Source organism: Mauremys mutica, chromosome 11, assembly GCF_020497125.1.
Source record: "Mauremys mutica isolate MM-2020 ecotype Southern chromosome 11, ASM2049712v1, whole genome shotgun sequence".
NCBI classification, from domain to species: Eukaryota; Metazoa; Chordata; order Testudines; family Geoemydidae; genus Mauremys; species Mauremys mutica.
The window spans coordinates 602,571-619,994 of NC_059082.1; the positions used below are offsets into that span (position 1 = coordinate 602,571).

Below are 17,424 nucleotides of genomic sequence, written 5' to 3' on the forward strand. Positions count from 1 at the left end.
GCACAAGAACAAATGGATATAAACTGGCCATCAAACTAGTTTAGGCTTGAAATTAGAAGGTTTCTGACCATCAGAGGAGTGAAGTTCTGGAACAGCCTTCCAAGAGGAGCAGTGCGGACAAAAAAAATCTAACTGGCTTCCAGAGTGGGTTTGAGAAGTTTATGGAGGGGAAGGTATGATGGGACTGCATACAATGGCATGTAGCCGATCTGTGAGTGCGAATAACAAATACCCTCAACGGCTGGTGATGGGACACTATATGGGGAGGGCTCTGAGTTACTACAGAGAATTCTTTCCCAGGTGTCTGGCTGTTGGGTCTTGCCCACATGCTCAGGGTTTAACTGATGGCCATATTTGGGGTCAGGAAGGAATTTTCCCCCAGGTCAGAATGGCAGAGGCCCTTGGGAGTTTTCACCTTCCTCTGCAGCATGGGGCATGGGTCACTTGCAGGTTTAAACTAGTGTAAATGGTGGATTTTCTGTGACTTGAAGTCCAGTAACTCAGCCAGAGGTTATGGGTCTATTAGAAGAGTGGGTGGGTGAGATTCTGTGGCCTGCAATGTGCAGCAGGCCAGACTAGATTATCACAATGGTTCCTTCTGACCTTACAGTCTATGAGTTTTTATGAACCCAAATCCATCTAAGAAGAAAAGCACATCCCCAGCAACCATGGCTCCACAAGTAACCCACCAGCACAGATCCCTCAGTGCAGACGCAGAGCCCTCTGCAGAGCAGTGACCACACATGTCCCCCTCACAGAACTGATCACTTGGTGCCATTTGTTCCTGCAACTTACTCAGTAATGCTGAGACTCTACAGTGCAGATGACTAGTGAGAAGAGTGGTTTTGTACTGACAATCTAGTTAAAGATCCATAGACTCAGAGTAGTTAAGGGCCCTTTTTGCACCTCAGTGGAGCCTGCAGCAGCCTCTCCCAGTACTGAGTGAGGCCTAGGGAAAGCCAAGAGCAGGTAGTCAGGGATATTAGATCTTCACAGAATACTAAACAGAGGGCCAGCCATCAGTGCCTGAACCTCTCTGATACTGCCATATCAAGCATTCAGTCTTCAGGGACAGACACTAAAACAACCTTCACCTAATGGTTCAAGAGGAGATTCCGTTAACTGGGTGAGAATTAAGTTCAAATCCTAAGAGGGGGTTCGTGCACAGATGTGGAGGAAAGATTCAGGGCCTTTTAGATATCTCTTGGCTGTAGTATGTCTAAAACTCAGAAAACAGGGACTTGAACTAGTGCTGCTACTAGGAGGACTTTGGCCAGGCCTCAAAGGTGACCTGCGAAGATGTTTAAGAAAATCGGTTTGCCCCTACTTTGCCGCTTTCTGGTGTATAATGGCAACCTGAAAGATCTGAAGCTTGTGACTTTTTTTTAACCTTAGGAACATCAGGAATATCAAGTCTGGTCTATCCTGCTTTTGCTTTCTTGGAGCTTAAATGTGAACTCTTCCACCTAAATTAAAGATTAAAAAATCTGCCTCTTTAACAAAGACATCCTTTCTCCTAAACATTCTAGGGTACGTTTACACTGAGATACAAACCCACAGCACCAAGTCTCAGAACCCAGTCAGCTGACTCGGGCTCGCAGGGGTGAAAACTGCAGTGTAAATGTTTGGGCTCGGGCTGGAGCCCAGGCTCTAAGACCCTCCCCTCTCATGGGGTCTCAGAGTCCAGGCTCCAGCCCAAGCCTGAACATCTACACTGCAATTTTAAAGCTCCCCAGCCTGAGGCCCGTGAGTCCAAGTCAGCGGACCTAGGCTAGCATGGGCCTGTGATCGCAGTGTAGACATAGCCTTAGACTTTGGAGCTCAGTGACCTGCTAAACAAAACCCAGAATTTTAAAGTGTGGTGAAAAATCCCTTTCCCTCTCAATTGCTCAGGTTTTACTTTCTTGCAATACTATATTTGCACTAGTTCTACAGTGGCCATAGAGCCTTCCAAGGAGACAAGAACTGAATTTATAATGTTAAAGAACAAAAAAAGCAGAATTTTCTTTTGACAAAACCCGGCAGGACTTCTTCATACAACATAAATAAAAGCAACAAAATGCACAGGCTCATTTACTTTCCCTTGGGACTGCCAGACTTTTAGGTATAGTAAATATTCCAGGACTGCAGAGACAGAAGCAGGTGCTGGAACTGTCGCCTTCTGTATTGTCCAGAGTGAACACCTCCAGCACCTTGCTGCACAAAGCTGTTTTATGGATAGTTTGCAATCTCCCACAAAAATGTGCTATCCTTCTAAACCATCATTATCTGCATCTGTCAAGGTTCTGCTTTGCAGGCAGTCAGCAGCAGAGACTTGGGCTCTGGATAGAGAATTTGACTCTGTTTCTGCAACAGGAGTTCTGGGAGCATTAGGAAGCTCTGATCAACAAAATCCAAATTCTGGCCTGACAGGATAGCACGGTCATGGCTTTCTTAACCTTGCACCAAATGTTTGGCTCTACTAGGCAGCTTGACAAAGTCCAACATAATCTGACTTCAGTGCCCAGGCCACAGATACTCAACAGTGGGGGGAGGGATAGTTCAGTGGTTTGAGCATTGGCCTGCTAAACCCAGGGTTGTGAGCTCAATCCTTGAGGGGGCCACTTAGGAATCTGGGGCAAAATCAGTACTTGGTCCTGCTAGTGAAGGCAGGGGGCTGGACACCATGACCTTTTGGGGTCCCTTCCAGTTCTAGGAGATAGGATATCTCCATTATAAAAAAAAAAAAACAACAGTAGGAGTCTGTGCTAAAAATACTTGCAAATAGTGCCCAGAAGTTTTTTCACCAGCTTCAACTGGCACTCTACCGATGAAAAGCTAACCAGATCAGTGATGGGTGCTATAAGCCGTAATTAAGAAAGTCTTAATTACAACCCTCAAATTGCAAATCCTCAATAACTATCTGCAATTCTCTAGGAAGAGGAGCCAGGATCATTCACACATTGTGACAGACTTTGCCATTGAACAGACAGTGGTTGGCGAGTGATCTCCATTGCCTTGACGAGGCCAAAAAATCTTAACATGAGGAAGAAGGGATTATAGACAACAATCCATCTATGGGAAGAGCATGGCAAATGAATAAATTAACCCAGCTGTGATTCAAAAAGCATGCCCATTTCAGCTCTATACAGAATCCACATACATCAACATCTCAGATTTTGGCCAGTAATTTTCCTTCCCTCTGCTGAGGATAAAATAGTGCACCGTGAAATACGCTGCCATGGGAGCAGAAACCTGCTCTGCAATTATGCATCTGCTACAAAAGGTAACGTGTGCACTTTCAGCAGTAAGGACCTTGGCTGTGTGAGGGGCTCAGGAATGAAGGAGATAGATAGAGAACTGTATAGGAAACTTATTGTATGCTGTAACATATGTTACATAAGAGGACATAATACATACACAGACATACATGGAACTTGAGCCAGATGTACATGTGGAGGGATGGACAGACGCACACAGAGAGAAAGAGGTACAGGTGGACAGGTCGAGTACAGGCTCGTACCTAGGCCACTTTGCTTCATTTCGGTAGATTGTCTGGAGTAGGAGGAGAAGAGGCGATACCCTCCAGTTTTGGAAGAGGACTCGGACAGCACCTGTAGAAACAAGAGGAATGCTGACTGCACCATTAAGGATTCCTGGCTGCTCTACCCACCACCCTCAAAGCACTTCTCAAATGTTAGTAAGAGATGGAGAGGATGTGTCTCATTTTCACAACAATTCACAGGCACAAAGAGCCAATCTCACTGGCAGTCACAGGGAGTTATTAAGTGTTGACCTGCCTTTTGCACCTTTAGAAATTTCCCCCTAAGGAACTTGGCACAAAGCTGAGAATAGATTCCCATGTTCCAGCTCTGATCACCAGAGGATTTCCCCTCTAGGGCACACACAACCCATGTCAGCACCACCAAGTGCAGTTGTTTCCACATAAGAACAGCCACACTGGGGCCAGACCAAGGGTCCATCCAGCCCAGTATTCTGCCTCTGACAGTGGCCGTGGTAGCAGATGGCAGAACAAAACAGGGCAATTTCAAGTGATCCATCCCCTGTCATCCAGTCCCAGCTTCTGGCAGTTGGAGCTTTAGGGACACTCAGAGTATGAGGTTATGTCTCTGACCATCTTGGCTTATAGCCACTGATGGACCTCTCTTCCATGACCTTCTCTAATTCTTTCTTGAACCCAGTTTAAAAAAAAAAAATTATAGTTTTGGCCTTCACAACATCCCCTGGCAACGAATTCCACAGATCAACTGTGTGTTGTGTGAAGAAGTAATTCATTTTGTTTACTCTGCTGCCTATTAAGAACCTGAGTTCACCAGATGAAATTGCATTATGAGAAGGGGTAAATAACTCTTCCCAATTCACTTTCTCTGCACCATTCATGATTTTATAGACCTCTATCATATCCCCCCCACCCTTAGTCGTCTCTTTTCTAAACTGAACAGTCCCAGTTTTTTTTAAATCTTTCCTCACATGGAAGCTGTTCCATACTCAATCATTTTTGTTGCTCTTCTCTGTATCTTTTCTATTTCTAACATATATTTTCGGAGATGAGGCAATCAGAACTGCATGCAGTATTCAAGATGTGGGCATACCATGAATTTATACAGTGCCACTATGATATTTTCTGTTTTATTATCTCTCTCTTTCCTAATGGCGCCTAACGTTGTTAGCTTTTTTGACTGCCACTGCACACTGAACAGATGTTTTCAGATAAACTATCCATGACTCCAAGATGTCTTTCTTGAGTGGTACCAGCTAATTTAGACCCCATTGTTTTGTATGTGTAGTTGATTACATTTTCCAATGTGCATTACTTTGCATTTACCAACATTGAATTTCATCTGCCATTTTCTTGCCCAGTCATCCAGTTTAGGGAGATCCCTTTACAAATCTTCATAATCAGCTTTGGACTTAACTATCTTGAGTAATTTTCTATCACCTGCAAATATTGCCACCTCACTGCTCCTCTCCTTTTCTAGATAATTTATGACTATGTTGAGCAGCACTGGTTCCACTACAGACCCTTGGGGGACCCTGCTATTTACCTCTCTCCATTGTGAAAACTGACCATTTATTCCTACCTTTTGTTTCCTATCTTTTAACCAGTTACTTATCCATGAGAAGACTTTCCCTCTTATCCCTTGACTGCTTACTTTGCCTAAGAGCCTTTGGTGAGGGACCTTGTCAAGGCTTTCTGAAAGTCCAAATACACTAGATCCATTGAATCACCCTAGGATCATCCCCAGACCATGGTTAATTTATTGTGTGCCAATCACCAAAAAGGCACCTGGGATTTCATGGCTGACAATAATAAGGAAGGCCCAAGACAGCCAAAGATCCCTCAGCCCAAAACATCCCTTCCCCAGCCTCCAAGAAAACAGCTTGTGAATCGTCCCAGAAAGGGGGGGACACAGTGCTGAAAGCAGCCTGAAGGGGATTTGGATCCCTGTGAGTCCCCACCACTGAGACAGCCCATCCAGATTGAGCCTGAGGACAGGGAGTAAGGCCAGCCCAGCTCAGTTCAGTTGCCTTGGCAGGACAGTGGATAGACAGTCCTATAAGTATATCGGCCCTATGGCAGATTAAGAACTTTATAATAAACCTCCACTGCACAATGCAAATCACAGATGCCAGGCACCACCCCTTCCCATGAGCCTACAGGAGGCAGATAGGCCATATGGCACCTTCCAGTTTAACTTCATGAGACAAGTGCAGAGTCCTGCACTTAGGACGGAAGAATCCCATGCACTGCTACAGAACAGGGACTGAATGGCTAGGCAGCAGTTCTGCAGAAAAGGACCTAGGGGTTACAGTGGACAAGAAGCATCATTTTGGGCTGTATAAGTAGGGGCATTGCCAGCAGATCGAGGGAACGTGATCATTCCCCTCTATTCGACATTGGCAAGGCCTCATCTGGAGTACTGTGTCCAGTTTTGGGCCCCACACTACAAGCAGGATGTGGAAAAATTGGAAAGAGCCCAGCGAAAGGCAACAAAAATAATTAGGGGGCTGGAGCACATGACCTATCAGGAGAGGCTGAGGGAACTGGGATTATTTAGTCTGCAGAAGAGAAGAACGAGGAGGGATTTGATAGCTGCTTTCAACTACCTGAAAGGGGGTTCCAAAGAGGATGGATCTAGACTGTTCTCAGTGGTACCAGATGACAGAAAAAGGAGTAATGGTCTCAAGTTGCAGTGGGGAAGGTTTAGGTTGGATATTAGGAAAAGCTTTTTCACTAGGAGGATGGTGAAGCACTGAAATGGGTTCCCTAGGGAGGTGGTGGAATCTCCTTCCTTAGAGGTTTTTAAGGCCTGGCTTGAGAAAGCCTTGGCTGGGATGATTTAGTTGGGGATTGGTCCTGCTTTGAGCAGGGGGTTGGACTAGATACCTCCTGAGGTCCCTTCCAACCCTGATATTCTATGATACCCCCTCCTTCACCCCAAGCCCCCTCCTGCACTCCAACCCCCAGCCCTGAGCCCCCTCCCGGAGTTAGCACCCCAAACCCCTCCCTGCCTACCCCGGCTCCACACTGCTCCCAGAAGGGGCCAAGGGGTCCCTAGGAGGTGTGGGGGGCACATGGCTCCATGCGCTGCCTCTCTCTGCAAGCACCGCCCCCGCAGCTCTCCCGGCCAATGGGAGGTGCAGAGGCAGTGCTTGAAGGCAGGAGCAGCGCACGGAGGGAGACCCCTGGCTCCTGCCCCCATGGCTACGGGGCTGTGCTGGCTGCTTCTGGGAGCAGCGTGTGGTCAGGGTAGGCAGGGAGTCTGCCTTAGCGGCAGCCACACTACACCACCAGAGATCGCAATCAACTGGGAGATCCTCTAGGATCGACCACTCGATCGTGATCAACCGGTTGGTGACCACAACCCTAACTCCTTTCATGGCAGTAGCTCAGACCCTAGTACACTGTTAAAAGTGGAGTCCCAGAAAATGCAGCTTTTCTGCAATGATAAAACTGAGATGCCCGGTCTGGGCAAGAGGACTAGATCAGAGCAACTGAAACTATGGAGAGAGGGATAGCTCAGTGGTTTGAGCATTGGCCTGCTAAACTCGGGGTTGTGAGTTCAATCCTTGAGGGATCTGGGGCAAAAATCAGTACTTGGTCCTGCTAGTGTAGGCAGGGGGCTGGACTCAATGACCTTTCAAGGTCCCTTCCCGTTCTAGGAGATAGGTATATCTCCTCCTATTATTTTATACCCGCCCCATTACCTCCATGGACCCAGTTTTCCGGTTGCGGATCAAGGGCGATCTCCGCTGAATGCAGATTGGCTCAGAGGGTTGGGGTGACCTTTCTTGTGCTTGGTCTGTCTCATCAATGCTCTTCACTTTGGAGAGATCCTCCATGCTGCCCTGGTTTGGCTTCTTATCATCATTCTGCATGAAGGAAATACTGGTAGCATCACTAACACAACTAGCAATGCAGGCCCAGGTGGGATTTATTGAGAGGAAAAACAGGCCCAGCAGAATTCCAGTCAGACATTTGTAATCACACTTCGTTTTGTACATCTCCCCACACCCAGCCCTGAAACCTGAGACAGACACACAGTACCCAGCCAGCCAGGAAACTCAATCCCGCAAATGACCCTCAGCTGCCAAATAAGCTACTGCAAGAGCAGGCCTGAGACATGGCCACTGCTGGCCGATGGAAGCACTGCAGCATGCAGTGGAGCTGCTAGGTATGTACTTATCAGAGTGTGACTAAGGATTCTGGGTCAGACTGCACCTGGCCCTGCTGTGAGCACACCAGAGCCTGCTCCGCCAGTATCACAAGGGCTCTCCTGAGCACACTTGGGTCCCAGCCCCTTTGCTAAGGATGGGGGAGAGGTGGGCCTGTGGCTTCACCTCTTTCATTAGCACGCTGCTTTCCCCTCAGGGGCAGTGCAGTTGGTGTGCTCCACACCATCTCCCACAAGGCCTGTGCCTCAGTGACACAGGCAGGCCCTTCAAACAGGGCACAGTGACTGCCAACTCACTTCTGCTGATGCAGGCCGAAAGCCAAACCCTGTAGGGGCACTTCCATCTTCCTCACATCCCTTCACACCTGGGCTGAAATGCAGCTCCACGTGAAAACGCTCCTCTGAAGATGGGTCCTGAGAACACAAAAATCAGCCCCACCTTCAGCTGTGGTACTGGCCCTCAGCCCTTTCTCCTCCATGCCAAAATAGCACACACCCCAAGCACACTGCTTACGCGGAAATGCAGAAGCAATGAGACAAGCACAGACAAGCTAACTTGGGCTTTATGTCTCACCCAGCAGCACAGAGCTCAGTATTATGTTTATCACAGTAGCTTCCGGAGTACTCAATCAGGACTGGCTATGCAAACATACCCAGTGACACTGTACCTGCCCTCCCTTCAAAACTGATCACACACTGGGGAGGGTGTGTCTTACACCTTCCTTGACTTTGGCTTTATAGATTATGACTTCCAGGACAACACAGGCCAGGGAATCTCACCCAGGATGCCTCCTGGCTGGGCTACAGCAGATCTTTGAGAAAGACACACCCAGCCGTGATCACACACACACACACCCCCACCCACCATATCCCTGGGCAAGTTGTTCCCAGGGTTAATTACCCTGACTGTTAAAACTTCCCACCTTATACTCTAGTTTAGATTTGTCTACTTTCAGCTCTTTTTTTCAAATCGTGAATAGAGATATTTATTGAATACTTCTGCCTTTTCTGCATCATTATTGGCAATTTTATCATCTCCATCTAGTGCAGACTTACACCATTGCTAGGATTTTTTTCCTGGATATTTAAAAAAAGTCTGTTATTGTCCTCTTAATCCTACTATAGATATTTAGCATTGATTCCTTTGGCATCCCATAACAATTGTCTGCATTTCATGACAAAAAACACAAGAACTTAAGAATGGCCATACTGGGTCAGACCAAATATCTATCTAGCTCAGTATCTTGTCTTCTGACAGTGGCCAATACCAGGTGCCCCAGAGGGAATGAACAGAACAGGTAATCATCAAGTGATTACCCATTCCCAGCTTCTGGCAAACAGAGGCTAGGGACACCATCCCTGCCATCCTGGCTAATAGCCATTGATGGACCCATCCTCCATGAACTTAGCTAGTTCTTGTTTTTAAAAACCGTTATAGTCTTGGCCTTCACAACATCCTTTGGCAAAGAGTTCCACAGGTTGACTGTGCATTGTGTGAAAAAGACGGTTACTCACCGTTGTAACTGATGTTCTTCGAGATGTGTTGCTCATATCCATTCCAGTTAGGTGCGCGCGCCGCGTGCACGTTCGTCGGAAGATTTTTACCCTAGCAACACTCGGTGGGTCGGCTGGGCACCCCCTGGAGTGGCGCCGCTATAGCGCTGGATATATACCCCTGCCAACCCATCCGCCCCTCAGTTCCTTCTTGCCGGCTACTCCGACAGTGGGGAAGGAGGGCGGGTTTGGAATGGATATGAGCAACACATCTCGAAGAACAACAGTTACAACGGTGAGTAACCGTCTTTTCTTCTTCGAGTGATTGCTCATATCCATTCCAGTTAGGTGATTCCCAAGCCTTACCTAGGCGGTGGGGTTGGAGTGAGACGTCGCAGAATGCAAAACTGCTGAGCCAAAGGCTGCATCGTCTCTGGATTGTTGGACCAATGCGTAGTGTGAGGCAAAGGTGTGAACCGATGACCAGGTAGCCGCCCTACATATTTCCTGGATGGGGACATGAGCCAGGAAGGCGGCAGAAGAGGCCTGCGCCCGCGTAGAATGGGCAGTGAGATGACAAGCGGGAACGTGAGCCAGTTCGTAGCATGTTCGGATGCAGGATGTCACCCAAGATGAGATCCGTTGGGAAGAGACCGGCATGCCCTTCATGTGGTCTGCCACCGCTACAAAGAGCTAAGGTGAACACCAGAAGGGTTTTGTTCTCTCTATATAAAAGGCGAGAGCCCTACCGACATCCAAAGTATGCAGTTGTTGTTCCCGGCGCGATGAGTGCGGCTTCGGGAAAAAAACTGGGAGGAAGATGTCTTGATTGACATGAAAAACGGACACTACCTTAGGGATGAAAGAGGGGTGTGGCCGCAGGTGTACCTTGTCCTTATGGAAGACCGTATAAGGGGGGTCAGCCGTCAAGGCACGAAGCTCCGAGACTTGCCTCGCTGAGGTGATAGCGACGAGGAAGGCCGTCTTCCAGGAAAGGTACAGCAGGGAACAAGTGGCCATAGGCTCGAAGGGGGCCCCCATAAGCTTGGTCAAAACCAGGTTTAGATCCCAGGTGGGGGCTGGGTGACGGACTTGGGGGTACAATCGTTCCAGTCCCTTAAGGAACCTGGAAACCATGGGGTGAGAAAAAATTGAACAGCCACTTTCGCCTGGGTGGAAGGCGGAAATAGCTGCCAGGTGAACCTTTATAGAAGAGACCGCCAGGCCCTGCTCTTTGAAGGACCAAAGGTAATCCAGGATAGTAGGGATAGAAACCTGTCCGGGGACTAAGTTACTCTGATCGCACCAGTGCGAGAAACGCTTCCACTTTGCGAGATAAGTTGTCCTAGTGGAAGGCTTCCTACTTCCCAAGAGGACCTCTTGTACCGAAGCAGAGCAGCACAACTCAGATTGGTTCAACCACGTAGGAGCCATGCTGTGAGATGCAGGGACTGCAGGTCTGGGTGGTGAAGCCTGCCGAAGTCCTGCGCTATGAGGTCCGGCCACAGTGGCAGGGGAATCGGATCCTCCACTGAGAGGTCGAACAACAGGGTGTACCAATGCTGCCTCGGCCACGCTGGAGCAATGAGGATCAGGTGGGCCCTGTCCCTGCGGAGCATGAGTAGGACTCTGTGAACGAGTGGAAACGGTGGGAAGGCATAAAAGAGGTGCCTCTTCCACGGGATCAGGAATGCGTCTGAGAGGGAGCCCGGGGAGCGACCTTGGTAGGAGCAGAACACCTGGCATTTCCTGTTCTCTCGGGAGGCAAAGAGGTCTATGCGGGGAAAGCCCCACCTCCGGAAAACGGAATGGATGACGTCGGGACGGATCGACCACTCGTGAGACAGGAAGGACCTGCTGAAGCGATCTGCCAGGGTGTTCTCGTCTCCTGGGAGAAAGGACGCTACCAAATAGATAGAGTGGGCTATGCAAAAGTCCCACAGGTGAGTGGCCTCTTGGCAAAGTAGGGAGGAGCGCGCTCCGCCCTGCTTGTTTATGTAAAACATGGTCGTCGTGTTGTCCGTGAACACGGATACACAGCATCCTTGGAGATGGACCCGAAACACCTGGCATGCTAGACAGACTGCCCTCAGCTCCCTGATGTTGATATGCAAGGCCAACTCCTGGGGCAACCAGAGGCCTTGAGTGTGAAGGTTCCCGAGGTGGGCACCCCAACCCAGAGATGATGCGTCTGTGGTTAGTGCCACCAAGGGTTGAGGAGGGTGAAACGGCATCCCTGCGCAAACTACAGTGGGGTCCAGCCACCAAGTGAGGGAGTCGAGAACTGTCCTGGGGATAGTGATCACCGAGTCTATATTGTCTCTGTGAGGACGGTATAGAGAAGCAAGCCAGGTTTGGAAGCACCGAAGTCGCAGCCTCGCGTACTTGGTCACAAAGGTGCAGGACGCCATGTGACCTAATAGAGCGAGGCAGGTGCGCACCGACGTTGTCGGGAAGGATTGAAAACTTCGAATGATCGAAGACATTGCCTGAAACCGTGGCAGAGGAAGGCAGGCCCTGGCCAGATTGGAGTCCAGAACTGCTCCAATAAAGTCTATTCTCTGCGTTGGCGTCAGGGTAGACTTTTCTACATTGATCACGAGGCCTAGCCTCCCGAAGAGGTCTTTGACGACACACAGGTGCTGTGATACTTGCAACTGGGAAGTCCCTCGAATGAGCCAATCATCGAGATACGGGTAGACGTGTATTTGACGACGGCGGAGGGAGGCAGCTACTACGGCCATACATTTGGTGAAGACTCTCGGGGCCGTGGAAAGACCCAAGGGAAGCACCGTGAACTGGAAGTGCTGTTGGTTGACCACAAAACGGAGATACCGTCTGTGCGGCGGGTAAATGGCAATGTGGAAATATGCGTCCTTCATATCGAGGGCGGCATACCAGTCTCCCGGATCCAGGGATGGGATGATGGTCCCCAGGGATACCATGCGGAACTTGAGCTTTATCATGAATTTGTTGAGTTCTCGCAGGTCCAGGATCGGTCATAGACCGCCCTTTGCCTTGGGGATTAAAAAGTATCGGGAATAGAACTCCCTGCCCCTCATGTCCTCTGGCACCTCCTCTATGGCTCCCAGATTTAGGAGTGCATGGACCTCTTGTAAGAGGAATTGCTCGTGACGGGGTCCCTGAAGAGGGACAGGTAGGGAGGGTGGGATGGGGGTGGAGAAACAAATTGGAGGTGGTATCCCGTTTCCACCGTGCGGAGGACCCAACGGTCGGAGGTCAGCTGGGACCAGGCAGGGAGGAAATGGGAGAGGCGGTTGAAGAAAGAGAGAGAAGGATCCGGTAGGGAAACTGGTGGGCCGTCCTCGGACATCCCATCAAAAGTTTTGCTTTGGCTCCATAGGTGGTTTAGGGGGCGCTTGACTGTGGTTTCCCTGAGGGCCGGACTGTCTCTGCCGATTCCCCCTGCCACGCCGTCTGGTCGTATCCTGGCGCGGCCTAGGCTGGTTATAAGGGCGGTATGGTTGGGGCCTGAAGGACCTTCATTGGGTCACCGGCGTGTGCATACCCAACGAGTGCATTATGACTCGATTGTCCTTCAGGCTCTGCAACCTAGGGTCGGTTTTGTCCAAGAAAAGGCCCTGGCCCTCAAAAGGCAAATCCTGAATTGTCTGCTGCATCTCTCCGGTGGACCAACGGAAGGAGGCCTTATGAGGGCCGGCTTGCCAATGGATTGGATAACCCGCACCGGCGGTGCTGGGGGCTGAGGCTGCATCGACTCCGTCAGCGCGATGAGCTCTCTTGCCGTTGAGAAGGTCTCCGGCATAGAAGGGAGAGCGAGCTCGACCACCGCGTGAGCCGGGGAGCTATGTGGCACCGGACTCAACGGCCCTTGCGGTACCGGAATCAACGGTGCAGCGCTAGGAGGAGCTGCCAACTGCGGTGCTGGTGTTAACGGTGCCGCAGCAGTTATTGGGGTCCGACGGACGGACTTTGATGCTTGCTCCTTCTGCGAGGATGGGGTCGGAGCAGTACGTCGTTTCCCCGTTGGGGAAAGGGAGCGGTGCAGGCAGATGTCGGTGCCGGGAGTCCTTCTCGGTACCGGAGCGATCCGGTGCCGAAGGTGCGCTCCTCACCGATGCGGTCTGTTGGGCGGTCGGTGCCTGCACCGCGGGACTAAGGGCCGATTCCATAAGGAGCTGCTTTAGTTGGAAGTCCCGCTCCTTCTTCGTTCTTGGCTTGAACGACTTGCAAATTCGGCACTTGTCTGTCAGGTGGGATTCTCCTAAGCACTTTAGGCAGGAGTCATGAGGATCCCCCACTGGCATCGGCTTCTGGCACGCCGAGCAGGGTTTAAATCCCGGCACCTTGGGCATGAGCCCGCACCGGGTCGGAGGAAAGGGGGCTACTCCCCCAATCCCCCGCTTAACTATATACACTATGAAAAAACGTACTAAAACTAACTATAACTACAAGAACTTGAACTATATACACGATAAAGAGTAAATAACTCCGAGAAGCTAGGGATGTGGAGGTCAGCAAAGCCGCTCTCCACAGTTCCAACGACCGTCACGGGCGGTAAGAAGGAACTGAGGGGCGGATGGGTCGGCAGGGGTATATATCCGGCGCTATAGCGGCGCCACTCCAGGGGGCGCCCAGCCGACCCACCGAGTGTTGCTAGGGTAAAAATCTTCCGACGAGCATGCACGTGGCGCGCGCACACCTAACTGGAATGGATATGAGCAATCACTCGAAGAAGAAAAAATGCTTCCTTTTGTTTTAAATCTGCTGCCTATTAATTTAATTTGGTGACCCTTAGTTCTTGTGTTATGAGAAGGAGTAAATAACACTTCTATTTACTTTCTCCACATCATTCATGATTTTATATACCTCTATAATACCCACCCTTAGCTTTCTCTTTTCCAAGCTGAATAGTCCCAGTCTTATTAATCTCTCCTCATATGGAAGCCATTCCATACCCCCAATCATTTTTGTTGTCCTTTTCCAATTCCAATATTCTTTTTTGAGAAGGGGCAATGTAGCAGGGTGGTTACCCTCTCCTGCCCTGCGGGGCTTGAAACAGCCCAGGAGAGGGCTGTGGCTGGGGCAAGAAGCCTGGGCTGATTGGGGAAAGTAGGCTCAACTGTGGCCACGCCCCAATCAGGCCTCAGCAGGCTCTATATAAGAGGCTGGGAGCCAGGAGCTTAATAGTCTCTCTCTGTGTTCAGAGAGAGAAGGGCCTGGCTGCAGGAAGGTTAACCAGGTATCTGGAGTGGAGCAGGGCTGGGGAAAGGCTAAGGGAGCCGGGGAGTTCTGGCCTAGGAAAGCCCCAGGCTGCAGGCCTGATAAGGCCTATTAGGTACTGGGTTGCAGGGGAAGCCCACGGGTAGTCAGAGGTAGCAGGTCCATACCCCTTTGCCTGTGATGAGTGGCTTATACTGCAGTCTGCCCCAGTGAACAGGGGCTAGATGGAGACTGGACAGTAGCCAAGAACATAAGAAAGGCCATACCAGGTCAGACCAAAGATCCATCTAGCCCAGTATCTGTCTACCGACAGTGGCCAATGCCAGGTGCCCCAGAGGGAGTGAATCTAACAGGCAATGATCAAGTGATCTCTCTCCTGCCATCCATCTCCATCCTCTGACGAACAGAGGCTAGGGACACCATTCTTACCCATTCTGGCTAATAGCCATTTATGGACTTAGCCACCATGAATTTATCCAGTCCCCTTTTAAACATTGTTATAGTCCTAGCCTTCACAACCTCCTCAGATAAGGAGTTCCACAAGTTGACTGTGCGCTGCGTGAAGAAGAACTTCCTTTTATTTGTTTTAAACCTGCTGCCTATTAATTTCATTTGGTGACCCCTAGTTCTTGTATTATGGGAATAAGTAAATAACTTTTCCTTATCCACTTTCTCAACATCACTCATGATTTTATATACCTCTATCATATCCCCCCTTAGTCTTCTCTTTTCCAAGCTGAAGAGTCCTAGCCTCTTTAATCTTTCCTCGTATGGGACCCTCTCCAAACCCCTAATCATTTTAGTTGCCCTTTTCTGAACCTTTTCTAGTGCTAGAATATCTTTTTTGAGGTGAGGAGACCACATCTGTACGTAGTATTCGAGATGTGGGCGTACCATGGATTTATATAAGGGCAATAATATATTCTCAGTCTTATTCTCTATCCCCTTTTTAATGATTCCTAACATCCTGTTTGCTTTTTTGACCGCCTCTGCACACTGCGTGGACATCTTCAGAGAACTATCCACGATGACGCCAAGATCTTTTTCCTGACTCGTTGTAGCTAAATTAGCCCCCAACATGTTGTATGTATAATTGGGGTTATTTTTTCCAATGTGCATTACTTTACATTTATCCACATTAAATTTCATTTGCCATTTTGTTGCCCAATCACTTAGTTTTGTGAGACTGAGGTGAAGTGGGGATAGTGGGTAGGGGTTCCCCTGGGAGGGGCAGACCCAGAATTGTGGGGGTACTGCCAGGGGGCAGCACCCAGTTAAAGGGGCACTGGGGTCCTGGGAGGGACATGGGGGCCAGTTGTGGTGGTGAGACACCGGCCTGAAGAGGGTCTCCAGAGGCTGGATGCTAATTCCTGAGGACAACCAGCAGGAAGTACTGCAGGGGTGAGTCCTGTGTCACTACAAGTGACCTCATCTTCATGCAATATTCAAGATGTGGGCGTGCCATGGATTTATATGGTGGCAACATGTCTTATTATCTATCCCTTTCTTAATGACTGCTAATTTAATAGATTTTTAAGGCCAGAAGGGACCATTATGATCACCTGTCTGACCTTCTGCATAATGCAAGCCATAGAATTTCATCCAGTGATTCCTGCCTCAAACCCACCATTTAAGTCATTGTTATCAACCTCCTCATTTTTCCATTTGTGCGTGCAATTCTATAGTGCTCTTTTCTCTTCCCTTTTTAAATCAGGATAGGTTTTTCTGTGATTGGGAAATTTTGATTTGGGGGGGAGGGAATCTACTAAAATAATTTTTAAACAACTTCCAATTATTATTCAAAAGTGCCAAGTAAATATTATTGGTTAGGACAATATTTTGTTTACAGATAACAAATGTAATTAGGTCGTGTTCACTTACACCTAGGCAACCACTACTGTTTAGCTCAGTGATTAATGTATCTCTCTCAACAAGTTAACACAATATTAGCCACAAATGCCATAGCTGGGCTATTCTCCTCTAGGAGAGCTCAGCCCCTAGATTCCAATAACTAGAGGGCCACAATCACTCCCCCTAAATCAAGGGTGGGTTAACGAGTGGTAGCTGCCACAATGAGTCAGAAGGGCTCAGTTAACCTTTCCCTACAGCGTTCCAACACTTATAACATAGGGGGTCAGTAGAAGAGCACAGCCAACCGATTACAACAGGACTGACTTCAAGTGCTCTGCCCCAATCGCTTACAGACGATGCGGTCTCTTCTAACAATACACTGGGAGAAGGGGGGGGGGTATTCTCTCTCTCTCACCAGTGGTCAAAGACTACCACTAATAAAAGGCTGTTATGTCTGGCCTCCAGCACCTCTGGGATGATCCCAGCCAAAGGAAGCTGATAGCAGAGGTGTCTGATCATAGATTCAACTAGTCATAGATTAACACTGTGACTGGAAGGGGCTGCTCAGCAGCAGGCTATTTTTAAATACCAATTCGAAATCCCCTTAACTAAGTGAAGGATTCTGGTCTATAGATTCTTGGCCAAACAGGAACTCTTGGCTCTAGAAACTTGTGTTTTGGGAGGCTCTTCAGCCCGGGAGACTTCCCATCTCACATTTCAGAAAGAAAATCTGCAATCAGTTTTGGGCCCTCACTGCCTGGTATGACAGGAGGCCTGCCAGTGCCTTGCCACCTGGGCAAAGACAGGGAGTGCTGGATCCTGGTGGCCACTGTCTCACATCACAGGAGGAAAGATTTTACTCTAGTTCTAGATCCCTCACCTTGTTGTTGTCCTCGTAGAGCATGATAACAATCTGGGTCATGTAGTTCAGTTCTGAGATAGCACTCAAATAGTCCATGGCTCTCTTCCACTGCTGGTCCTTGGACTCCTGATACATACACACAAACAGTCACATGGGATAAGCAATGGCAGACAACTTGCAGCACTAAGTGAAATGGGTCTGAGAGGGTTTCCTCTCCACAGTGTAACATCCCTGTCAGCACAGAAACACTTTGCTCAGCTAATCGGCAGACAGAATTGAACACTGAGGAGTTTACAGAAAGAAATGATGGCAGGAAGGGATACTCCGACTACAGCT

General features: G+C 49.1%; 1 protein-coding gene across 10 annotated transcripts in view; it reads right to left on the bottom strand.

Annotated features, from left to right (window-relative positions):
• Window positions 1-17,424, bottom strand: part of PPIP5K1 (diphosphoinositol pentakisphosphate kinase 1) — a 129,294-nt gene that overhangs the window by 59,872 nt on the left and 51,998 nt on the right. For all 10 annotated transcript variants that reach the window (XM_044978841.1, XM_044978842.1, XM_044978840.1 and 7 more), the window contains 4 exons: window positions 17,107-17,214; window positions 7,974-8,090; window positions 7,210-7,374; window positions 3,503-3,593 (listed from right to left, as the gene is read on the bottom strand). In XM_044978841.1, the coding sequence (XP_044834776.1) occupies window positions 3,503-3,593; window positions 7,210-7,374; window positions 7,974-8,090; window positions 17,107-17,214 (481 nt within the window). The remainder of the gene's footprint in view (window positions 1-3,502; window positions 3,594-7,209; window positions 7,375-7,973; window positions 8,091-17,106; window positions 17,215-17,424) is intronic.